The sequence below is a fragment of the Pezoporus occidentalis genome, unplaced genomic scaffold, assembly GCF_034315485.1.
Source record: "Pezoporus occidentalis ecotype Australia unplaced genomic scaffold, CSIRO_AGI_Poc_V1 ctg2, whole genome shotgun sequence".
NCBI lineage: Eukaryota > Metazoa > Chordata > Aves > Psittaciformes > Psittacidae > Pezoporus > Pezoporus occidentalis.
The window spans coordinates 17,178,325-17,204,986 of NW_026913855.1; the positions used below are offsets into that span (position 1 = coordinate 17,178,325).

The following is a 26,662-nucleotide window of genomic DNA, read 5'->3' on the forward strand; positions in this document are numbered from 1 at the left end:
TGGCACCCAGGGGAAGAATATTCAAGGAACAAATGAATTCCTCATCTTAGAGCCTCCATGCTGACCCACGTAAAAGCCCACTGCCCGGAGGAGCAGTGATGACCATGCAGGAACAGGTCCTGCAGCAAGCACCCCATCCACCCTGGGCACCGCCACACACGTGCTGGGCACACACAGATCTGAGATGGTACATGCACTCATGGATGCTCTTTGAAGAACATCAGTGTATAGAAATAGGTGTAATAGGAAGAGGGAGCCCTGCAGAAAGAAAGAGGTCTGCAGTCATTATAAATGGACCTTCACAGCAACAACAACAGGGGAAGGGGGAAAAAAAGCTTTCAGGGAGAAACAGAAAATAATGTTTTTGCAATTACAGTCCACAGCTGCCACAGCTCCAGCGCATGTGCTATACACAGGTGCAGCTATTATAGCAATGAATGGAGCGCGTTGAAGGTGCCATCCATATGGGTAATAATATGAGGGCTGAAAAGGTATTTTCATTTGCAGCCTGATGCTGGGAAAGGAAAAAAATAAATAAATAAGTAGGCTATATCTCAACCACCTAGGTCTCAGCCTCATGTGAGCCTGTGGAGTAGAAGGTGGGCACTGGCAGTGTAGCTCCTTGTACCATCTGACTGGGGAAAGGCTCCCTGTGCATCAGGTAATGTCAGAGTTGAGACCACAAGGCATCAGCCAACAGGAAAACTGGAAGCTTTTGCTCTTCTTTTTTCTAAATAGAAAGTTTATAGAAGTTTCTTCCCTTATTTAGAACACCTGAACTGTGAAAGGTACTTGGGAGATGATGAAAAGTGAGAGGCTCTCTTCTGGTCTCTTCCACCCAAAACCCATGTTCTGGCAGCGCCACTTTGCCAACTTCAGTGCCAGGGTCCCTCACCGGCCTGAACAAGGGAGAATTAGACATACAAAGTAGCCTGCGGGACCCGTTCATCAATATCTTGCCCTTTCCCTGCTATGGTGAGCTTTTTTTTTTCAGTCTCTAGGCCACTAAGCATATTTCCACTGTCAGTGGAAGGCTAACATCAGGTTTGCCTTTTCCTCTCAAAATTCTTGGCAGCTGTCCACAGACCTTCAAGAATCCACAAGTCATAGCTCCCTGACTTAGCATGCAACACAGACAGCTTTCACAGGTACAGGGGTGTCCTCACCCCCCTCACCTCTACCAACTATGAGCCCATGTCAAGGTCCCTGTCACTGCTAGTTTGAAGCTAGCATAAGTCCTCACAATCTGCGCCCTTTAGACTTGCAGTCCAGACACAGATCAAACCCTTTATTTAAACATATTCTTTTGGCCTTGCCTAGGAAACCCATGTCACCTCAGTGCTCTACCCCAGCTTCAGATGGGCTTTTGAGGGACAGCCGCAGGTCTGAGTAGCTGGCCAAGCATAGGGACACAGGCACAAGGCTCATGAAAGTCTGACCCAGAGCAGCATAGGGCAGAGGTATGACATCTGAAGTGTAGCTCATCCTCTGACCCTTGGAGGATGCCAGGGTAGGCTCCGGATGTTTTCAAACTGATAGTGCCAGGAGCATGCTGAATGCAGGCAGGGGAAACAGTTACCCCCGACACCAAGGCAAAAGCATCCTCCGGATTCCTGAATGGGTCCCAATTCACCAAGTTAGGCAGAACCAATGTCTTTTTATAGGCCTTAAAATTGAGGGAGGCATTAAAATTAATTTGAAAACTTTGCAGGAAGCTGGCATAATGAAAACAAAAGTGGATTGAAGCACTGGCTGGCATACCCTCGCCCTGGGAAAGAGCTCAGGCAGCCACTTCCAGAAAAGCTGGAGCCTGCTGGAAGAGAGCACAAAACAGAAAACACTGCTCAAAGGAAGTTCGCAGACAAAGTGGCAATGTGGAAGAAATTATAATGATTAATACAGTGCCTGAAGTGTGCAGAGGACTACTGAAGACTGGAAAAAAAGACCAAGAGATTTGATTTTCCACTGCCCTTCATCAGCAGCAGTCATTTTATACCAGTGCAAAGCAGGAGTGCAATCTTCACGCTACAGAACAAGTACACTTTATACTGCCTCTTTCTCTTTTCCTGCTGCAAAGATCTCAGGAAAAGGGGCAATCAAGACTATTTGTCCCTGACCACTGGGGCTTGGAGCTGAAGCTAGGACATAGACCATAAACAACAGACAAAAGGAGAGGGAAGCCACTCAGAAGGGCTGCCACATTTACCTCTGGCTGGGATGGAAGAGGGAGTAAGAATAACCAGGGAACAGCATCCAGTGAGCAGCTGCAGAAAAAGCACTGAGCTGAAGAAAAACTTCTTTCTTATCTTAATTTGATTGGTATCGAGAATTCTGCCACAATCAATCTCTTCTAAAATCAAAAGCAAACCCAGTTAGAGCCTTAGATAATAAAATTTTAAGCCTCTAGTTCAGATTCAGCCACCTCCCTCGATCCATCATAACAGGTAACAGCAAGAAATAAATAGATATAAATTGACAGACAGACAAAACAGGTACAGAAAGTTGCCAAGCCCAAATAGCTGCTTTTTGGTGTGGCACCAGCTTCCAGCAGACCAACAGTGCACCCTCAGGGTGTTCCAGGTTTGTCCTGTGTGGTGTGACCACATTCCAGGTACTGTGGTTTCTCCAGAGTGAAGAGGGTTAAGATCTGAGTTCTTGAGTTCTGCTTCCTGAAAAGCCATGGTTTGCATTAAAAGGCTTCTCACTCATATTTATCATGAATGCGAATATGTTTCTGCCAGGGCTGACTTCAGCTCACTTCAGTGCAAACAAGCACCAAACCAAACCACCAATGATGAGATTTTCACGACCTTTGAATTAAGCAAATTTAAAAAGATCTAGGTGGCCTTTAGGGTTGCAATAATGGGGACAGGGTCACATAAGGCATAGGTTTCCCTCGATAAATTAAAAATACGTATATTCACCTGTTATTTATTTGCTGCAGCAAATCCTGAGCAGCTGAAATTTGCGTGTTGTATTTCACCACGCAGGCGCAGCCTCCAGTTTTACCAGATACAATAAATAAATTAGAACCAGTCAATAAAAAAGTGACAAAAACTCCAGATGTGTTGAAGGAAAGGAGTGACTCAGCCTGAACAAGGAAAGGATCAGGAAAGGTCTGACCTCTGCCCAATACACAGAAGTATTCCTTGCTTCTAGTTTGCAGTCTGTACAGCAGAATTACTATGCAGCCAAGTGTCTCCTACAGGTCGTACCTCTGGCAGGGGTAATGCATTCAGTCTCTAAAGTCCGGCTTTGTAAGGCTTCATAAATACATTGGGATGTATAATAGTTGCATCTTAATATGTACGTATGTTCTGTGATAATATTTGGACTAAGCTTCTAACAGAGAACATAAGAAAAGAAAGGGGCAAGTGTTCAAAGGAATAGGCTACTTCTACCTAAACCAAAAAGCATAAAAAAAATCAGAGCAAACTTTGGGGATAGATCTTCTAATTTATTGTTTTTAAATTAGGCAAGGAACATTTTGTATTTAGTTATCCAGAATATTCTTCCAGCTCAAAAATATTTCTCTCCTGATTTACATGCTCTTGCAGTAGTATCTGAATTCCTTTGAGTCATTAAAGGATTTTGTCCTTCAAGTCATTCCCATTAGGGGAATATTAAATTCAGAAACTTGCCTCCTGCTCAGAGTTTGTATATGAAATTCACGGTTAAGATCCCTCCTCTCTGAGTTTCAGGTCAGTGCCCTATCCACTGAAGAGACAGAGATACTTAACAATTAAATATTCCTTCAGGCTGTGTCCCTAGGAGGCAGTCCGGGAATGCTCTCCAGCCCAGGGATCTATGTACCCTGACTGTTTTCACTTTGGGAAGGTATGGGCTCACCCCATCTCTCCTCATGCTTCCTTTCTTAAGGGAAGGGAAATTCCCTGCAAGGAGGGATATGTGATGCCCTCCTGGTCCCCAGGACAGGCAGTGGGGGTCTCTGGCCACAGAGCCACCCAGCCACCTAAGGCAGCTGGATGCTGCTGAAGAGCTGGGAATGAGACCCAAAATTATCTCATGGTGCCTAAATTCCATGTATAAATCTGTCAGCTGCTTCAGGCTAATGTTAACACCCAAGAATCAGGAGCAACCTGAAAGGTGGGAGGAAGAAAGGACACTAATTTCTTTGCCTGTTCAAAGACAACACAATTCTGCTTGTAGAAAGCAAGTTATTTTTCCATTCTCAGGCTTCTGATATTAAGAATTAGCTGTCCACTTTCCAGAAAACAGGGAATTAGTCTTTCCAGACTGCATGTTTAACAGAGAAGAAATGAATCTTCATTCGCTCAAGACATATTCCCTCTTCTTCTCTTAGCCCCTCACCCCCTGCCTCATATCTCTTCTATGCAGTTTTTCAAATAGTTTAATAATATTCACAGGGACATTAGATTAATTGGATTTTAATTCCAAATGACTGTGAAAGCAGAGAAGTGAGTCACCAGTCCATGCTAATGAGAAGATCTATTAAGGACCCTTCTCTGATAGACACATAGAGTAGGGTTATAAATATTTCATATTCAATTAATTGAATTTTGCCCCCTGTTATATGATGCTGCCCTGGAATGTTAATCAACTGGGACCAGAGAGAGAGAGAGAGAGAGGAAGAAGGGGGAGCGGGGGGGAGAAGTCTAAAAGAGAGGCTTTAAACAACATCAGAGCCATTCCCATCCCTAAATCCTCCCAGTTCACACAGCGCCTGCACATCAGAGCGTAGGCTTTCATACAGACTGCATCTGGTTACATACAGTGGATAAATTAATGTTAATTAATCAGACAGTCATTTTATGAAAAACTGTGTGCAAAAGGTTACTCGAGCCCTGCTGCAAATAGATTTATAGGTATAATTGCCATGTTGAATGACCCTCTGTACATAGGCTCATTAAACTGGCCATCAGTCAAGAAGTCTAATTGAGGCAGGCCAATAGCACGCCGCTGGGACCACGCGGCTGGCTGCAAACAAAACCTCTCCGCAGAAGCCAGCTCTCTGAAAGCCACTAATATCGCTGCTTCCCATCCTCCGGGCAGTTTCTACCACTGTCCCTCCTGCCAGCAGAAACCCTGGGCAGGAAGGAGGGAGAAGAGAGGACAGAGGAGAGCTTCCGTGCTCATCCTGGCTCCCTTGTCCATAGTGACTTTACAGCATTTACAAAACCCATTGAGGGACTGGGCGCAGCATGGAAACAGTTTTATTGACAGCTGTAGTTTTCAAAAAGCATTCTGGCCTTTGCAGCTGGGAATGGCTTGAATGTGCAGGCTTCAAAGGCACTGAGGTCAGAGGGCAAATATGAGGGCACCAAACAGTCTTGATGACATTTCATATTTTAAGAGCATCTCTTGATTTCACTGGGGCAGGGGGGAAGCACAGAAGCATCCAGCCCAGGATTTGAAATGCCCACGACTGGCAATCAGGCACACGCATAGTACCTTAGAGACCAAGGCTGCAGTCCCCTTCACTTGGTATGGCAGAGGTCCTGCAGTTACACCATGGCAGACATCATTCCTACAAGGGCTGCACTGAGCCCCAGGGGTGCTGGGTCCAGTGTGGACTCCTCCAAAAGCAGCAGGCAAACCTTGCCATTGTCTCTGGCAGCAGACATGTGAAGCTGTAGGCTGGCACTTTAGAAATCCCTTTTGCTCCTTCTCATGGCAGCAGCTGCCTGCTCATGGTCCCTTGTCACAATCTCTCTGTACCTGCAGTACCCACCTACACAATTATGTCTGCTGCCCAAAGTGATCTGTCTTTCTGCTCACAATCTGTGTGAGGGTTGTCTCTTATTTCATGTACCAGAGGGGCCCTGCAGTCAGGTTTGTACATCAAGGGCACAAGTTGCTCCTGTCTCTCTCTCCACATCTCTTATGCATGTGCACAGATGCCGTGCATTGCACATATGTTCACAGGGTGGATGAAAGAAGGAGGAATCACACAGCACCCCAAGCTATACTGAAGCCCTCTGTGCAGCCCCTCACCTGGCTGCCCTGGAGAAGCTGTGGACCAAGCTAGCCCGGAGGTGTCAGAGGGGTTCCCATTTTTTGTCCAAGCTGCTTCCTGAGACACCTTCAGGGGAAACCTGCCCCATCTGCTGCACGCTGCACTGAATCATTAAAGAGTACTTGGGGAAAAAAAACAAACCACATCAGAGTCACAGACAGGTATATCAATTGAATGTGTTCACATTATCTATTCCTATACTCACATATTCTGATGTTGCCTTTAGTGTGTGTATCTCCCTGATCAGATACAAAAGATCCACATAACACCAAGTTTCTCGAACACAAATAAAACAATTAAAGCAGAAAAAATAAAGAGCTCTAATACAGAAGTCATCGAAGCAAGAGCAAATATGAAAAAAGAGAAATCCGTGTGTCTCAGAGCAGTGACATCACCACCTGAAGATGCTTCTGATGAAGAGGGGTACCAGTTTCCATCCCTGGACAAGGCAAGGATAGCTTAGTATGTCCAGGCCTTTGTAGTATTTCCCTTCACCCTGTCCCACCATGACTGGTCAGCCTCAGTGCACTACAGACTCTTTTCCCAATACCACTGGGCACTGCATTTATCAGTGACACATATGAGAGAGGGATTGGGAAAACCAACTGTGAGCATGGCATGCTCCTGGGTTGGTGGCCTGCCATTCATGCCAGGGCTTCACAAGCAAGCTGCGCTGCACATGTTCAGGGAACGACGCTGTAGTAGAAAAGCCTCCAGGCAAGCCTGGTATCTCACTTCCAGAGATGCTCTATGGATGGACAATAAATTGGGTCCTGAGGGCAGTCTCGGGGCACTTCTCAGGACTGATTTCCCCCATCCTGTGGTTCTCTTCCACAGGCCATATTTGAGTTAGGTGAACGAAAATGTACCCCAAGTTCTTAAGGCACACAAACACCCTCATTTCTGCCAACAAGCAGCATTTCCTCCTGTAATACTAGTTTTTTCCAATCTACCTAGGTCTTAAATTTCTCTTGGCCTTCTGCTCCAAAGCAAAACATATTCGTTATCATGAATACCACCTGCTGTCCTGCAGTTAGCACAGCTGCACTGCTGCAAAACCCTAGGCATTTGCAGTGCCCCTCACTCGGCACACTTCAGTCTTGACTGGAGTGTTTACCTTGGCCCAGTCGCCCACAGAGGGCACTGCTCGTAAATGTAACCCAGCAAACGCTCATCAGCACTCGGGAGGCTGCAGTTTCCACCCGGCGCAAATCCGAGCACTTCATGCATATTATTGTTACTGCTGTCTCCAGGAAGAAAGGGAGCAGCAGGCTGATGTCACACAAAATAACATGTTTTTAAAGCACATACTGTGCATTTGTACTCATGCTGAGAAGTCAGGCAAAGCTTCCCACTTTGTGTCACAGTGGAACGCATCCAGCCCCCCAAGAGCAGAAGCACATCAGTTCAGTGATGTAAGAAAAGAGAATAATACCTCAAAGAACATTTGATACTTCCATATGCAACTGTGCGTATCACTTTATCTTGGGCAAGGAGGAGGAACATGCTGTTCTTCTGTCCACATGTGGGCTACAGACATCCCTTGTAACAAACACACTTCTAAATTTTCATGGCAAGTTTCCATTTGTTCCTTTACTACCGCAGCCAGTAAAATGTTTTTCACAAGTCTCCAGTTTAAGAATAAGGAGACAAAGGCTTTAACTATCAGAGACAGTGCCTCCACTGATAGGAATTTTACCACTAAACTTTCTGGGGTGTAGGGATTTCAACCTGTATTTCCAAGAAAGGATACAGATATAGTTTGCTGAGCTTGTTTTTAAATGTGCAAGAAAGAGGTAAGTGCATATATATGCAAACACCTACAAAGAGAGTAAAAATCTATGGCCTTCTCACCCACCTACCTCATTTTAAGTGATGAAAAACTCCCAGCTATGTGCAATGTATGCATGCAGAACAGAGCAGCCAAAAAGGGAAGAAAAACATCTACCCACTTTCTATCCCACTTCTGCACTGTCTCCATTGCTTGGCATGCTCCAAAGGGACACATAGGAACATGCTCAAGGACAGGGACAGCTTACAGGACAGTAAAAGAAAGGACTTTATGGTTCCAGTCCACAGAGAAAATTGCTGAGCTGTTGCTTTAAATACAAATTAGATCCCATGCCCAGCAATGCTGAAGCCCCTGGAAAGCTCTCCCCAGGGATGAGCCCTGGACCTCTCCCACAGGAACCATGGATGGCACAGGGAAAAGTTAGATGCTCAAGATGCAGCTGTGGCTGGAACCACAAGGAGAACACATGCATGAGGATAAACAAGGACTGGCCAAGTTAAGGATAAAGCTGCCATGAAAACTAAATCACAAAACCAGGGGTCATCTTGTCTCCATTTCAGCAATAGCAGGATGTAAAGCTCAGCTGCTCTCTAGAATCCAGCAGACCTGAACATTTTCCCTCACAAGTGTGGAGGACCCATTCACCCATTTTCGCATTAGACTCTGTAAGTTTGTGATGAATAATGCCAGGCAGTGACACACAGCAATTTGTTTATTCAGATCAACCTTTTAATCCCACATTGCCCTCAAAATATATTACCAAATATACCCTTCCATGAACTGTGCTCTAAGTTCTGAGGTGGTCACAGGACAAAAAATTCCCCCCAGAAAAAAAAAAAAAAAAATCAACCTTTTTTTTGGAACTTGTTTTGGTTTCACTGATTTGTTTCTTCCCAAAACATTAGGATTCTGCAAAATTTCAATCTGACACAAAAATCAGGATGCAGTAAACAGCAGATTCTTTGTGCAATCACACGTCAATTAAATGACCATAAAGCAATGGTCACACCAATACTTTAACAAGAGAATTGCTTCTACAAAATCCTAATAAACACATTCCTGAAAAACAGTCATTTTAAAAAATGTCTTAGTTGGTTCTGATGTGGCACAACAGCTTGTTCTACTGGGGTAAGTGTGTCTTAAAAAAATTAAGAAAACCTGCAGAATGCTGTGTCAGGGGTTATCTCGACACACAAATAAACTCAGAAATTAAAGCCTCAAAACATCTCTGTAAGCCAAGGATTTACAAGCAGGGCAGCTTGCATAAACAGGCCAAGCCACATGTCGAGATCATATAAGGACTTGGTCTTGACTCTTGTGATGTTCATATGACAACACATATTTTGTAGAGAATGACTTATTATGGTTATGATAATTACTGTTCAGGTTTCAGATTAGTATTATCCTGCTGGAAAGTAACCACTCCATAAGACTGGATATTTCTGAGTAGAACAGGCTGATCCATTACAAACCTTCTCCAGAATTAACCCATAACTGCAAGCTTTAAAACACTAAACCTGCATGGCTCCCCAGTTATTTTGATACTAAAATGGAAGTGCTGCATCATGCTGAAACTGCAAAGTAAAACTGATGTAGCAACGAGCATCAGCTGTGTCGTTAGAGAAGTACAACTCTACAGATCACAGGGCAAATGTCACTTCTTTCACTCTAGGATGTGTTTCCCCATGCCTTTTGTTTTGCTTTTGTTTGGTTTTAGATTTTGGCATCAGTTGCAAGTGTTTCCCAGCACCTATTCCCCAAGGGATTTGTCTCACCTTCATTGCCAGCAGGTGTCACACTGAAGGATGTGAAATACCCCTGCTACCAAGCTCAGGCGGCAGTCCCTGCTCTGGAGATTTCCCAGGAAAGCCCTGTTCCCCATTCTCCCTGCCAGGGCCAAAGTCAGTGCCAGCACCTTGAGCAACCCCATGTCTGTAGTTTTCTACTTGCATTATCTCTTTCCACAGCCAAGAGATGAAAAGCTTCCCCTGCTAGCTGCCCACAGCACCAGGCCATCAGGCAGCTGGTCTAACTCTTTACAAGCTGCTTCCTGTCCTCTAATCACAGGATTATTTATTGATTAATAGTTGCATATTTCTGTAAAAGAGCAAAAATGCCTCTCTGAAAAAGCTTAAATATATAAAAACACTTCATAAAAATATTTATTAAAAAAGTCAAAATGCCCAAGGAGCCTGTAAACATTGCCTGTAAAATCTCTGTTAACTGGAATAATTTGAAATGTAGTCATTCAGGCTCTTTTCTGCCCTGTCCAGTAAGATTTTAAGATAAGCAATAGAAATGCCACTTGTCTCGTAGTTTGACCCTTATCCCACCCAGTTTTCTTCTTTTTTGTTTCCAATATGACAGCTTGATTTCCCAGTGTTGGCAATTTTCCTTGTAGTCATCATTTGTCTTTTCTTTTAACAGAGTTCAGCATGGCCTGATTCTGAGCCTTTCTTATGGAGTGAGCTTGAGGTCTGATCGGCAGCAAGAGCAACACCAAGATGCTCAGAATGTGCATGTGAAAATACATAGACCTGGGAACAAAAGCAGAAAAAGAATATTACATTTTTTGCGGGTCAGAACATGAACTGTGAAACCTCAGTAAACCCATGCAGAATTTAGTGCTAAGAGAGGTGTGTGCAGAAAGTATGAACCTGACCTAGAAAGCACAAAAATACACACTTGAATTTCACACAGCTTATGTATGTAATATCTGCTGGTATCAATGAAAATGTTGCCAGGGATGTTAATGAGGTAAAGAAACAATCAGTGAACTGCAGAATCCAAAGTCTGACAGCTCCGATTAAGCCATGTAATTCAACCCCAGAACTATTCAGCCCATCTTTCTTTAAATGTTAAAGTATACAAGGCTACATTCTGAAGAAACATCCTTCATGCTTAGGACATAAAATTTCTGCAAGTTAACAAAATAAAAAAAAAGTGTCAGAAAAAAAACCAACAAAAACTTAATACCAATTGTTGAGATTCAAAATAAATCAAAACACTCAACGTTTAACTGGGGAATGTCAGGTTCACAGAAGGGCTGTCAGAAACAGGTTTCTACTCACAGATATCTTTATCTCTGAGTAGAGATATCTGGCATCTTATTAAACATTAGGGTGTTTTATTTCAAATAATTTGGTATACACGAGATGGAATAGAAATAAAAAATATTTGAACAAATTACATGGGGCTCTGGCAGCTTGGAGAGGATGATGTTTAGGAGCAGTATGGTCCACCCCTTAAAAACAGATGCACCTTTTTATGGTCTTGTTTATGTTTCTTACCATAATTCTTAGTATCTTTGTAAAGTGCTTAAGACCACAGCTAGGTGCGCAGTGTTCCAAAAACTCATGCTGTGGGTCAAAGGCCTACAATTTCCTTGCTTAGCAGTCTTGAAGTTTAAATGTTAACTAGGAAAAAAAAAAATCTAGGAAAAAAAAAAATCTAGGAAAAAAAAAATCTAGGAAAAAAAAAATCTAGGAAAAAAAAACATCTAGGAAAAAAAAACATCTAGGAAAAAAAAACATCTAGGAATGAAACTAAGAAAGATCTGGAGTAATTTTTATATGGTAAGTTTTCTGTGTTGAAATCAAATGTTTTAAGAAACAGGAACAGGAAATGTCAAAATCCAACCCCCTTCAAACAGACTTACTGACATCAGCTTCTTGACTACCAGTTTTATGCCTTTTATGTTAGAGGACCAAAACCTTCTTAACCGAAACCTGTCACTCTATTTTGACAGTTCACTGTAGAATGAAAGAAAAGTAAAGCAATGCAGTCTATTCTCCCTTTGCAAATTATTTTTTCAATTTCTCTATTTCAAGTTATTTTAATCAGAGTATATTTGATATACTCTGCAACACCAGTGTTCTACTATTTTTAAGGAACCTAAGGAAGTAATCACTTCCTATGAAGTACGCAAAATGAAAAGCATAATCATTTCAAGAAGTAATGCTCTGTCTGGCACCTTCTTTATCTCCTCCTGATCGATCATATCTCCTGTTCTACGCATTCAGCAGCTGGAAACCTGGTCTTTTCTCATCAAGTCCTTCCTACTGCCAACTCACATGTTTCTTAACATCTCCAACCTTGGCCACTGTTAATGGCTGAGACTCAACTGTTTTGAAAAAGGAAACTGAGATGTGAAAAGACACATAAGGACACAGAAAGGCTTAGAAGTACACGGGAAGTGTTCTGCATTGGTATTATTATCATGTTAAGTTACAGGAGTGCAAAAATCACCAAATTATTAAGCACCCTTTTTGAACTCTTTTCAAATCTGATGGAATGTCAAGTGCCTTTAAGCGTCATTTTGGGTTATTTAATAAGAGCCTGTGCCAGTCTGGAGAGTATGAGTCAAAAGAAGAGGACTTACTTGTAAAACTTAATAGTGGGCTCAACAGCCAGCATAACAAATGGTGCAACAGTATAGCACACTGCCAGTTGAGTGACAACCCAGGTGACAACATCGTAGGCTATCTTGAGAGGCACTGAAGATAGGAAGTAATGTCTAAAATTGTTTCTTATCTGCAGGTCAGGAAAAAGTAAACAGAAAAATTCATAAATTAATTTCTCAGGCAAAGTCAGACACATTGCAGTATATGACTCTTCATGTATCATCAGCATTAGTATTACAGAAAAGTTTATACACCAGATAGAAAGCACTGCATGTAGCAAGACAGACATGTATTGACTGGTCATCCAGAGAAGCAAACAGAGAAGTGCCCCCCAGTTTCCTCTATAGTAATCAGAGGAGCACTCTCATGCTGGGTATCTGGCATATCTTTGGGGAAGGGAGTTGTGATCTGATGTTTCTCCCTCCTGATTTTATTACTGGTTATCTATGGTGAAACAAAATTACTTTAAATGAACAAATACATGTTTACCCTTGTGTGCATGTGTTGTTCCCTGAAGGTTTTAGTTTACCTTCATATCTATGAAATCCTCATAAATGAGAGTCAAAGCACATTAAGAACACATGTTCAGCAACCTGTTCTAGCCATAGCAGTTAGTATGATCACTAGTTTAATTCACCTTTAAATTGACCTGGCTGTTTATCCATAGTCAAACTCTCATAACAGTGGTGCTTCCCAGCCCTGTGCAACTGGCTGGTTCAGCCTGAAAGATCAGCAGTGGTAAATTGAACAACAGGGAGTCATATCTTCAACATTTTGTCTTTGGTGACTCTACCCAAGATGAGGCACATAAACACCATAAACCAGTTTACTGCACCAATCGCATCCCCATGAAAGAGTTTATGTTTGAGCTAATCCTCAACTCATAACAGCTTCTTATGAAAGACTGGGCCCAGAGCAGATTACACACAGCATATAGGTAACATGACCTAGCAGAAGTCTGGACTGTAGCATGCCCTTGAATCTCAAGCTAATTTGACTATATGGACATACGGGACTGCCAGCTGTAGACCCACAAGCAACATTTCCTCTGACAACCAGGGACAGCAATACAGCATGTCCAGAACTGGTGCTGGTTATAAATGCTCAGGGTACTTTGAAATCAATACATCAATACAGAATAAAGTTTCAGTGAACTTCAAGCCTGCAAAGGCACGAGAGAGAACTCACAGCAGGGACAAGCTGCTTCACCATGTCAGGGTGGTCCCTGCAGTTGACAACTGGATAGTATCTAGCATAGCCTTAGAAGAGAACAATGAAAGGTACATACTGCTCTGGCTGCAAGTGTGATAAGGATTCCAGTGAGAAACGTAAAATAATATCCAGGATAGATACCATGCCACAGGGCAGACAGGATAAATGTTAAAGCTGTAGGGTACCAGGGAGCTCTGTCATAGCAGACACTGCAAAACAAAAACAAAACAAGAAAAGGCTGAATACAATTGAACAATTGACACTGAAGTTCAAAACCTTCTCTGTTTTTAAGGTCTTCTGTTTTCTTAATGGTCTTATCTTGCCTCTTTTGCAGACCAGGCCATGAGGCACTCTCTCTTCATTTAGGTGGAGGTTTTATCATAGAATCACAGAATCATTAGGGTTGGAAAGGACCTTAAGATCATCTAGTTCCAGTCCCCTGCTGTGGGCAGGGACACCTTACACTAAATCATATCACCCAAGGTCTCGTCCAACCTGGTCTTGAACACTGCCAGGGATGGAGCATTCACAACCTCCCTGGGCAACCTATTCCAGTGCCTCACCACCCTAACAGGAAAGAATTTCTTTCTTATGTATTTATGCACTGAGTATCAAAAGCGTGCTTGTACAGACATTCCTGGTGCTCACAGTATTTAAATAAATAATGGGGCAAAGGGCAGGTAAAACTTCATTCACCTTTAAACCTCTATCTGGAATCATACTTTACCCCACAAGATCAAGAGTGGCTCAAAAGACAGAGATGTGACCCCACCCTTCACTCAGGAATGAAGGTATTTTTAGGCACTGTTATCTGGCAAATGCTGGGAACAACTAGGAGTGCCACAAGCTATTGCAAAGTGGGGGATTTCTGCTAACTTGAGCAGCCCAAAATCTTACTCCAAAGACGCAAGTGAATGATAACCATTTCAAGAACACACCAACTGGTCTATTTGGCTATCTGAAGTTTAACTGAAATGCTGTGTTCCAAAGAAACAAGTCAAGATAATGAAGATAATGCACTTCTTACCATGAACATCATTTGAATCATGAAAAATAGTAGACATTGACTTTTAAGATACATATATAACACCAAAAAAGTTATAACTGCAATAAATCTGTGCCTGCTTTTCAGATACCACATTGACTATATGCTGAGCTTTAATCATGCCAAAAAGTGTAACAAGTAATAAGAGACAGTTCAGTCTACAAAATTTGGACTTATGCTAGTATTTATATGTGCCTTATCGGTCACTGGTTAAAATCAGATCCTCTCAGTGCTATAAGAAGTCTGTTCTCCATATACTGGAGAAGACCAGGGACCTCCTGGCAAGCATTTTCTGGTAACTTCAAACCAGACTACATGGGGGCTCTGAATATTTTGATTTCTCTCCAGTTCTAGCTGAACTGAATCCCAGTGACACAGCAAGGCTCACCTCTGGTAGTAATACACATGGGAAATACAACATAGCAAAGTGAAACAGTACAGAAAGAACAACAGAGGCAAACAGAAGCCTAAAAGATGCCATCAAACCTCTACTACTTTTTATTATGGAAGACCTGAATAGTTCGTTTATGCCTTTGCTGCTCATATATAAAATGCAGGCATTTTACATTTGCAACAGTAAAACTTTACAGCACCAAATACCCTTGTGTTCCGCCAACCGTTACACACAGAGGAAACAAAGAAACAGCAAGAGGCTATACATTTGCGAGAGTCACCAGTCAGGGGCTTTCCAGGCCATCTATAGTTTTGGGGTCTCACAAGCCTGTCACTGATTCATTCCTCTTACCGTTTTAGCCAGGCAGCTGTCTGAATGTTCCAGTTTTCAATGTACATTTTAAAACTCGTTGCAGTCTAAGAAAGAAATACACACGGTAAGTTAGCACTGACACCTGTAAACTAATACTTGCATTTTAAATTAGAGAGGAGATAGACAGAAAATATTGATTCTAGTAGCTATGCTGCTGTGCAATAGTCCATCCTTACACTAACATGTTTTGGGAGGAACATTAATTAGGCTGATTGCTCACCACTAGCACTTGGCACTTGCTATCAAATCTCAACTTTCTTTTGTAAAATTAAATGCAATGTTTGGTTATTTTTCAAATCATGGGAAATCTGAAAAGCTTTCTTGTTTTAAATGCTTGTCCTTCCCTTCAGTTCCTAAACAGCATCATTTTTGGAAGAGATATCTTGCCGCCCATTATGCAGTCTGGGCTTCCCTAGAGTGCTATTAAAACAAAGCGTTATAAAACCTAAAAGAAATTGATAGTTATTTGGAGAAGGCAGGAGGAAGACTGAAAAACATGCACAAAAATGTTGGGACTAAATTTAGAAGCCAATTCTCAGCCCATTGCCCAGCTTGACAATGTCCAGTTTGGACTCCGGGGTCCTGGGAGAACATCCTGCACCTCTTCACAGCAGCAATTCCCCCAGCTTTAGAGGGCTGCTGGACTCCATTCAGCATCAGTTCCCCTAATCCTGGTCAGTTCACCTTTGACAGTTCCACATCCCCACTCCCCCTTGTTCCTTGCCTGCTGACAGAAGCCTCTGAGGACATCACCAAGCAGGGACATGAGTCACTGACACCACATTATTTTGCCATATTAGCTGAAGGGAAAGGCACACTGAAAAGATGGATTAACGACAAAGACTTGCAAGGGGAATACGCAGATATTTTTGCAGTCCATGCAGAATCCTGAAGGCGAGCACTTCATCCTCTGTGTTTAAGGAGTTAAAACAATTAGGAATTCCCAATGTAGTACTACCACATTTTAATTGCATTGCTGCACCAAGTGAAGCCAAGAAAAATATCACTTCTCTGCCAACTAATATTGTCATTCTCTTTTGGCCTCCTTTAAGTTCCCCTGTTACATTACCAAGAGAGAAAGTAGCCATTGGTTGTCAAAATCTGCATGCTGCCTAGGCTTTCAAGTCCTCATCACATTTTAACGCCCCCACAATTCCTACCATGTGCTTATCTTTACTACAGATCAGGTCATTTCTTAGCCACATTTGGCACTCAAGTTCCCAACTTTTAAGCAATTTTACATATTCAGGTGGCTATACCTTCTGAAAACACATTGTACAATCACACTTAAACTTCAAGTCCTGGAATTAGTATTGGCACAAGAAATGATAATTCAAGGTTGACCCTAAATAATGTTTTTTTGTAGCTTCTTTTTCTCATTTTGCACACGATCACATCAATCGAGAGCACTCTGTTTTATGCTCCTGGAAATAATTTCTCCATCCTGATCTCTATTGCCCTTGTGAGCAGTAAAGGAAGTTTTGAGGGGCCTACAGTTCAGTGAGTAGAGAGAATCAAAGGCTCCCGTTTCCTTAATTTAGCTTGACTGAAAAGCACTGCTTGCATTTCACTTTCCCCCTTCAAGCAGTAACCGCCTTGGCTCATCAAGGTAGGAATCATCTTCTGCCCCAAAACTGAATCAGACATTGATTTAAGATCTCAGAGTTGTATCTAGGGTGCTGATGCCGTTGAGGAGTGTAAAGTATTTCTGGCTGTGTATTCTGAACCACTTAAGGAGATATGTACACTGAGGATTAATTAAGGCAAAAAAGGAGGACAGAGAAAGGATGTTGAGAAAGACAGAATGTATAATGATACTTCCAGTTTTGGCATCTTTTAATGATGAATTACAGGAACTCATTTTTGAGAAGAGCTATTACAGCACATCTGCTTAGTCACAGATCATTCAGCAGTAAAGCAGTCAACTTATTTTCATCTGCTTTTCCTTTTAAAATCATAACTACAGAATTACAGGGGGGAAGCTCCTCTTATTTTGAAAGAAAAGAAGCCTTTAGAAAGCAGTCTCAGACACACACATTTTCACATCTCACTGTCATTCACAAAATACTTTTAGGGGCAAACAAATTACATTGTTTCTCTAATGCAAAAGATGGCCAATCATAAGTAGCTTACAAAAGACTAATGCAGTCACAAGAAACACGTGCAAGACACGTTCTAAGAAATAGCGTGGTTTGCTGAACAGAACTCTAGATCAGCGGCCATCTGAAGTTCTATATGGCCCTGCCAGTACCCATCCAGGTTCCTCAGTTTGTACCCATTATCTCTTCAACCCTTGCTCTTCACCATTTACAACAGACACTCCAAGCTTGTGCAGGGACTCAGACTTTGCAAATGTTTGTGCAATGCCTTCTCGTGGCGGCCTCTTTCACTATCACCACCCATCTCAACTGGGCTAAAAAAGTGGGAAGACTGTTAGAAGTAAACAGCATACACCACAGATGGTGGAGAATCATAGCTGTGAGCAATTTACTGACCTGCTGAACTCAGCCACAATCCACAGTAATTGACTGCTCATTTATAAAACATCTGATATAATCACTTATTAGCCCTCTATAAACTACTAAAAAACACAACCTGAATACAGAGCATGATGAAGCCTGTGTGACAGATGCTTTTTATCTGCCCAGCAGATAAAATGCAAAACCTCTTCATGTTAAAGAGGGGTAGCCCAGTGGCACGGACTTGCTTTCCTTCTGGCAAAGCTTCTCCCCATTAGCATGGTTATTTCTCTATGATTATACCAATGCAGCCACAGCTTTAACTCACCTCAATGTTCCAGATATTCAAATTGGACAACAGGTCCCAGCAGAAAGTGCCTCTTTCATCAACTCCACTGAATCCATAACCAGCTGCATTGTTGACTGCATCTGCTGCAATGTCAAAGCAAAAGAGATCAACTCAGACTGCTGGTAGAGTCACGTTTTCTTACAAGTCAGTATGACACTAAACACACGTTCAAGCCAGCTTTGTAGCAATTAGCATGCTCTCTTTCAAAGAGAAGCTTCTTCTTGGCAAAGGGCACTGTTATAAGGCAACAGAAGAGTCATTTCCTCCAGAGGAAAGATTAGCTACTCCTTGGGCAGAAGAATAAATAATGAAAGAACAACAGATAGTAATCACTTTAATTTGTTTTTATTATTCAAGATAGATAGAGTTGCCATAACATGACTAAGCACTTTCCTTAAAAGGGTACCTGGATGTCACAGCATTTTCCAGAATTAAGAACTGTAGTGTCTCAAAGACATGCTTACCATTTCTATTAAGAGCTCCAAAGTGGTTGTTTAATTAAGACTTTCATTCAGACTTCCACAGAGAAAGACTTTTGCTAATCCCATTGCTCAGTGCCTCACTAAAGTATCTCACCACCTCTATATATCAAATATTGAGTAGCTTTGATTACAGACTTAACTACTTTAAGTGCAAATAAAGGCTTGGGTATTCGTAAGCATTTCACATGCTGAACTCTTTGCCAAGGTGCCGGTCAACTACCTCCCCTTTCACCTTTGCCTGGGAACCACCTCATCACTGGGTTTCAAGATTATGCTTTCAACATGCCCCTGCCAGAAATCCTCTCTCTGGGTACTAAGAAAACAGGAGGTATTCATTATCTCTGGGTCTCCAGGTGCAGCCAACACTGGTGATTATTGGAACAAAAAGGAAAAACACAATACAGGTAAGGCTTTCCATTCTAGATCATTTACAAAATACAAGCCTGGTTAAGATATGTTTTAGAAAAGTCAGCTTTGTAAATGCAGGCACAAAAAAATCCTGGATTTGCTCCTGCTTGCTCCAAGGGTGGCAGGGACCACTTAATGTTTCTTTGCCAAAACCAGGAAACAAGAAGTCTTGGGACATAATAATACAGCAGACCCATCAACCTCTTGCTTCCTGAGCTGCTGTCTGCAGAGCAAGGTGCAAAGCACAGGACCACCACAATTGCCTGCCTTTAAATTCCTCACAAGACCCCAAGCTCCACAAAGCCCAGCTGAGATTTTCCCAACTTGAACAGTTCTGGTTTATCACTTTCACAGCTCGTTGGATGCAGGAGCTCAGACCCAGATTTATTTCATCAGCAGCTGCGTTAGATTTACAGCCATGTTCCCATGACCATCCCTAATGCAGCAAGAAGCTGAATTTTCCGTCTTTACATGGATCTGGAGGAATTCAGCGGCGAGGCTTTTGAACAATAGCGTGCCTGTCCTTTTCTGAGGACAGGAAGCGCTTATCAGCCTTTTCAGCAGGCACTTTTGTGATGCCCTGGGCCATGCCACCAGGAGCTAAACTGCAAAAGGATAAAGTGTCTGCTGTTGTGCTGCCTAGATTTGAAAAGTGAATAATAGAAGCCTCGCCCTCCAGTATGCAGTGCATGCTTTTGTGAACTGCTTCATTTGTAAAGAGATTTCTACAGCCTCTATGGCTTAGTCATATCACAAATCCAAGTTCAGTTTATCTCTTTGATAATGGACTTCTAGTTAATTATAATGCTAGAAAAAACTGAGGCAACATTTTAACACTGGGTTGCACAAAAATAAGATTCTGAGCAAGCAATTCTTTATCCCAAAGCCTTTCCCATCCCACACATGCCAGTCCTGGCCACTTTCTCTCGATCTGTCAGTTTTAGTCTCAGCAATTAAATCACAGCCTTGTAATCAATTTCCCTGGCTCTTTCCTTCCCATCTCAATGACACTCTGCTCGGTTTCAGGTGTATATATTGCTGGCTGGGCTTTCAGGACCTCCTCTACACACAAAGTCTTTGTAATAACAGCAAAACAAATCCAGTCTCTCAATTTTCAGCCAGGCCTAGAAGGACTCGACTCCTCACACTTAGATGGGAAAGGTGACTTCTAAAAGAAAGAAGGTAAAGTACAAAAACATTATTTTGGCCACCAGTCTACCTGGCTCCCAATAAAAGAAATTTCTTTTTTTTTTTCTATGATGAGTTCCTCTTTCTTCTCTTCTCCTTCTCCTTCCAGAGGTTCTTTGGTCCTTTTCAACATCTCCTTTGTTCCCCACCTTCCCCACGATCTCAAATCCTTTCTCTTTAGCTCTCAAAGCTAACATGAGCAGAGAACTGCACTGTGCCTAAATGCAAAGCCTAACTTCAGCCCCCCAGTAAGCACCACAGCTTTCTGATACACATGCATGTACTAAAGATGTCCTTAAAGGAAGAGAGAGATCTGTTTGCACTGTAACATACTGGTAAAGCCTGAGCCAGCATGACACGTTTTAACCTCCTAACCGTACTGATATATGTAAATTATAAATAAAGTATAAAAATCAAAGTTTAGAGTGGACAAACTTTCTTCCCCTCAGTAAAATTAATTTGGTACAGTTACAAAGTTTTAAGTAAGATGGAATTGTTACATTGACTTTACTGGCAATCACCTGAAAAGCAGATTGGATGTCAGTGGGAATTTGGCCTAGGGAATGTCACACAAGATAGGTTTGATACATATTTTTCAAAACTTTTGACGTCTCCCCAATTAAGCAGGGTCCACTGCCTACAAGAATGCATGTACAAGAACACAAGAACCCACTTCCACAAGGACTACAGGTCTAGGAACTAATTTGGTCCCCCGCATCCCTCATGTTTCAGACCACTTCCCCCATTTATGAACTTGTTACCCACAGAAATAAGTAATGTAGCCAGACTTACCTAATGTCCATGCAAAGTAATACTTTGGTTTTGCTGCCTGTGCTACAACATACAGGTAACCAAGTCTTGACAAGAAGGGTGTTTTATCAAGAAATTCGTTATCAATAATATATGCCATAGGAAAGCTCTTGGTAAGTGTCAAGAATAAAATGAGAGATACTAGTGTGATACACAGCTTGTACATCACTGCTCCCTAAAAAACACAAACAACAATGAAGCATTCATTAGAAACATTTGCTTAAGGGGAAAAAAAAGGCAGTGCGCATGGCATATAAAACCAATGCATTTCAAGAACCAATAAAGTTAGCAGTGACAAAGCTGATAATAATTAATTTAAAGAGATGGTAAAGAAAAGGTCACAGTCAAAGCTTTACCTTAATTTGGTTTATTGAGCTACCTATAGATAGGTACAAAGGACAATTAGGAATCAAAATTGGTGATGAACTTCACGAGAGACTCCTAAAATCAGTCAGTGGAGGTCCACAAATGAGAAATTAAATAAGCAAACAAAACCAGATTCCAAAATTCCAAATTCTGGAAACCAGAAATCCTCACTATAGGTATTGTCGTCTCCTCTAACTAAAGACTAGATTCCTCCTGAAAGCCAAAAGCATTCAGTACAACAGTAGGTCCTACTGTTCAGCTACCATCCAGAGGTCCAGCTGAAAATCACTTGTCCTAAAAGCATCCATCTTACCCCATGTTGTGGGAAGGTATGCATGCTGTGTATCTGCTATGCCACAGTATTTTCTATTACAGCTCTCTAGCTTTCTATATATTACTATTGACAATCATGTCAGTAGTTTGAAGCTCAGTTTCTAATACACATCAGGAGTAAACTCTTCTTAATACAGTCATAATCAAAAAGGTAAATCTAGTACTTGGGTGCCATGTAAAAATTGACTCACATTCTCAAAAGACCAATAGCAGTGCAACATGCTGTCGAAACAACAGTGTGTTTTTTGATCCCAAGTACTCTTTATATATTCTCCATATTCTGGAATAAACCGATGTGCAGTTACCTTTAATGCTAATTTTAATGTTTTCTGCTAACTCACATCTAAAACAATATAGGTCTTATTCTGACTAATGTAAATCAGAATTAGCACCACTAAAGTCAGTAGAAATAGAAGAGTGCACAACAGGAATCAGATATGCATAGGCACATACTCAACTTCTGAGGAGGCATTCTGCACACACTCACAAAGCTATACATTCAGTGTCACCTTAAGATAAGGGAGAGGAATTTGGTTCTTGTGCTACATTACCCTGCCTTACAAGGTCACTTTCTAAGAAGGTTTTAGTATTATTTTAAATATATAGAATAAAATTTGTGTTAATAGTATGTGAAAAATGACCTCTACGTCATCTTACAGCTTGAGAGTCTCTTACAAAGAGGAAACTAGCTGGAGAAGCTAGTTTCTGATTAGGGGTGATTCATGTACTTCTAACATCTCTTGCACTGTGGGTGAGATTTGACGTGCATTCCTCTTCTGTCTGAAGCTGAACAGCAACTTGTCATTGTCAGAACCTGCAGACCATTCCCATTGCTACACAAAGGACATGCATTAACCAATGACCCGTTTTGTAAGCCAAATGCATTTGGGAATTCAAGAGAAAGACACTAGCCAGTTCACCCCTGACCCTGAGATAAAAACAGGGGCCACTTCACAGGAAAAAAATCACTAATGTTTACTGGGAAGATAATCCAAAAATAGATTTTCTTCTTAATTTTTAATTACGAGATTCATCCTCAAAGTTGTACTCTCCCAGCCTTTGCAATACATCTTTGCCATTTTAAAACTTACAGTTGGAGAAGGATCAGGAAGTCTGTCATAACCCTTCTGCTTCCAGTTCACTTCTAAAAGTTTCATGTGCACATGCCTCCCCTCAATGAAGGCTATATAATCCTTGTAATTGCTGCAAGGCCCAGCTATGATGCTCATAAAATTGAGGAGATAGCTTAAATACTCCAGTAAAGAAGGTCTTGACCTGTGAAAATTATCCACATACAACAAAACAAAACAAGGTAAAACACAGCAAGGGCTTTTACCAATGCTTTTTGTTGTACTGTTTGCCTCAGCCTCCAGCTCTCTCCTACCACCCTCCCCTCAGCTGAAAGCTCACTAAATCTGTTTTAGAGAATATGAAGCACAGCCTCTCTTATATCCCAGTGATGTCTGGCAGATGGCAGTCACAACAAGGGTATCGTGGAAGTGCTTAAGCTACAGGTGAGCAAATGCTACTGATTTGAGTAGTTGTCATCTTATTGCTTAGAAACATACCCACTCTCAAACAAATCGACTTGCACATTTTGAACAGGCCAGCAGTATCAGGAGTGAGAAGCTGGTAACTGTCTTTGAACATCTGTCCAGTATGTCAGGGACCAGTAACAGCTGGTAAACTGCAAGCTGAGCGACACTGGTCTCACCAAGCTGTGCCATGCAGTACCTTGCCTTCTCATGAAGGCCCCAGGGCAGGGAGCATTTAAGACCAGGACTCTCAGGTCTGAAAGGAGCTCTCATGCACCCTTCAGTTCAGCCTTTTGAAGAATGGGAAGTGTGATGTGAGACATAGAGGAAGAGGATGAAGAGGCACTCTGTTCTACTGTGCAAATGAAGGAAGTAATTGACTGTATTGTATCACAAACAGGAAAAGGAACTGATTGGGAAAAAAAAAACACCATAAATTAAAAGACACTTGAAACTGAAAGTCAAAGAAAATTCATCATGTTCATTATTTCCATTTTGCAAATTCCCACAAGTTCCTTTGGGGTTTTATATTAGATGTAGAATGAAGAAGATCCATTGCCCTTACTATGGATCAGTGGCATGGAAAAGAAAGATGCACAGGCCTCTCACCACTAGTGCAATTTGTAAATTGTTGGGCTTGTTTTATTGATATGGCGGAAAACACCAACATCCAAATTCTACAGAAATACGCAGTGCTCTCCACTAACGTCCTAATAGCCACTCTCCAAATAAACAAGGATGAGTATAGAAACTAGAGCACAGTGGTTCAGGGCTCTCCTATCCAAGAAACAGATGAACACTCATAAACCAAAACCCACTTAAAATTCCTTCAGAACAAACCAATTTTCTAGCAGGAAAACTAAGCAACAGTTAAACATTTGCTGTTGCCTACTTTTATTCTGATGTGGAATTAGCTTGAAAAAACAGTTATCTTAGCCAGGATTTTCTGCATTCATGCTAGTGGTTATTGCAGATGTTAGTGCCTAAATGGTATGTTCTCTGGTGAAAGCATTTCACAGAATGATGCAGCAAACAACTGGGGTAAGGCTCATCTTTCTGTTCTGCAAAATCAGGTCGGTAATTTGGGCTTCTGAGCTCTACAGTAAGATTAAAAATAAAGCCATTAGTTTCAGCTTAGATTCTGCACATGGTTGGGTGGGGAGACATGAGCAATGCATGAAGGAATGTACAGAGGATGAGTGAGAAACAAAAACAGACCAAGAACAGGAGGGAAGACAAAAGGCTGTATTACCAAAGGGGATTTAAAACTCTTCAGTTGTGACTTGTCTGCCACCAGCACTTGAGTTACTGGCATGTACTTTTCTGTTATGAGCTCATCTACTGTACAAGAAAGAAAAAGAAAAAAAGGCCTGTTTGGTGAGAATTTGACTAGAATTAGTCATATTGTAACAAGGGCCCAGTACAGCTAAAATTATGCTGTGAGCTATAAAAATAGACACAAAGCTATTGGTCTTACAAAAAGTTAAACAAGTCTCCCTACAGGATTTCTGCTTTGCAAGAAATTACTCCCTCCTTACTTTTAGAGGCTCATCAGATTTTCTGATGGCTGAATCTTCTGCCTTGGAAATGAAGGAAATAATTTCCTCAGCCTTGAACGTTTCATGGTGAATAGTAGCTATGGTTCTAAGACTAATTCAGTAACACTAATTCTTCAAGAAAAAAAGAAGAAATAAATAAATAAATAAATAAATAAAATCACCTGTATCCTGCACGTGTATTGAGAGATAAATTAGGGAAAAAAAGGTGCTCAAAGATACGACAAACATGCAGTTTCCCTCCAAAACCTGAGAGGACAAGTCACACCACACGAAGGACTAGGAGTGTTAACATTACAGAGGGAGCTAGGAAAAATAAAATTTCAGAATCCAAGAAGTATAGCAAAGAAAAGCAGTACTTGAAGTGGCAGAGTCAAACCAAAACAGATTTTTACTACCACAGTGCTTTGCTGACAGAGGAGGAGTATGCTGCTTGGAAAAACAACATATCAAAAATAAGACGAAGACAACACCCAAAAGTCTATACAGTACAGTCTTGGCTTGAATATAAACGAGTTGATTCAGCAAAGACTAATTTTGTTGCATGTGGAGTCTATATTTAAGTCAATGAGATGTTGCCAAGTACTTCAGTGCTTTACTGACCAGCACAGGGTGATAAAGACAGGAGGCTTAGACTAAAGAAATAAGAAATAAAGCAGAGAGTATATATTTGTGTAAGGAGAGTACTGACAGCAGCATTACAAACCAAAACTGCTCAAGACGACAGAAAAAAAACCCAGGTAGGACTTTTGTCTTATCATGGGCTGGAAAGAAAAAGGGAACATTTTCATGACCATGTCATTAAGCAACCTAAACCCTAAACTTCTTTGGATGAAATTAAACACAAATCACTAGAAACATTACATTCTTACTTTACAGCAAGCCGATTCTGCTCAGCAGTGAGTTCCTCAGCTTGTCGCCCTATTCCTAGAGAGAAACAAAAGCCACATTAGATCTTTCCAAAAGCCAGACAGTGAAAGCTATCCCTAAAGCCTTATATTGATATCCCACAGATAACTTTCTTTAGCCATAAACTTTAAGATTTTGCCACAGCTCAATTCCTAATTTTCAGATCAAGTATACTCATGTTCTACTCCACCTCTTCACCCAGTTCCTTACCTCTTTCCCCGTTTTGCGCCCGTGCTGCTCTTTCAGAGAAAGCAGCCATAGTATTTCCCACACATAATGCAACTCTCAGTGCCATCAGCTGGCAGCAACCCCCACCAGCCTCTACTAACAGTCCTGGCCTGGAAAAACCCCTGCTGCCAGAAGGCAGTGGCTCATTTAAGCACAAGGCTCCCACTGGCTTCCTGGTGAGAAATGGAGCATTTCACAGCAGGAGGAGTGGACAATGGAAGAGAAACGAACTCTTTAGTGAGCAGGAGCTCCTCTGGTGTGAACGAGCAGCCAGGCTGCCTGCTGCTGGAGCAAGCCTAAACGCACATATCAGTAACAATCTGGAATTGTCCAGACTGGAAGGGCGACCTCCTGTTGAGTCCGCAAGACCTTTGGGGCCAGAGCACAGACTCGCTGCCCAGGAAAACCATGGAAAAGTCTTTTATAATGGCCTTCATCATCCTGTTCACAGCTCATAGCAAATATCTCAAAACCTTCACTCTGAAGCTGAAGTTGCACATACTGTGAGGAACCCCGCTGGCTTCAGCAGAACAACTCACCAGGGTATGAGTCACAGCACTGGAAGCTGAGCATGCACATACACAGCTTCACAAGATCGGGGGCTTGGCATCAATTAACACAACTGTTCTAAACGTTGTGGCCATAATTACCAATACACACAAATACAAGCCCCATTTCCTAAAAGGACTGCTGATAAACTGCTCATTTCCATTCTCTCTCCATTCTTTCAGTTTGCAAATACTGGGAGGGTCTGAGTTCCAGGGAAACAATTAAGCACTTAATTACTGAAGGGGCTGCCTATTTTGTTTGTCTGTTTCCATTT

The 26,662-nt window shown here is 41.7% G+C and overlaps 1 protein-coding gene across 4 annotated transcripts in view; it reads right to left on the minus strand.

Moving 5' to 3' along the window:
- Positions 1-9,921: 9,921 nt before the first annotated feature.
- Positions 9,922-26,662, minus strand: part of MBOAT1 (membrane bound O-acyltransferase domain containing 1) — a 53,425-nt gene continuing 36,684 nt past the window's right edge. For 3 of the 4 annotated variants that reach the window (XM_062618027.1, XM_062618025.1, XM_062618026.1), the window contains 8 exons: positions 25,575-25,629; positions 22,703-22,886; positions 20,895-21,087; positions 18,004-18,107; positions 15,196-15,260; positions 13,482-13,614; positions 12,172-12,323; positions 9,922-10,327 (listed from right to left, as the gene is read on the minus strand). In XM_062618027.1, the coding sequence (XP_062474011.1) occupies positions 10,195-10,327; positions 12,172-12,323; positions 13,482-13,614; positions 15,196-15,260; positions 18,004-18,107; positions 20,895-21,087; positions 22,703-22,886; positions 25,575-25,629 (1,019 nt within the window). In that variant the 3' untranslated portion in view covers positions 9,922-10,194. Of the gene's footprint in view, positions 10,328-12,171; positions 12,324-13,481; positions 13,615-15,195; positions 15,261-18,003; positions 18,108-20,894; positions 21,088-22,702; positions 22,887-25,574; positions 25,630-26,662 lie in introns of those variants that run through there. The other variant, XM_062618028.1, reaches the window with a different exon arrangement.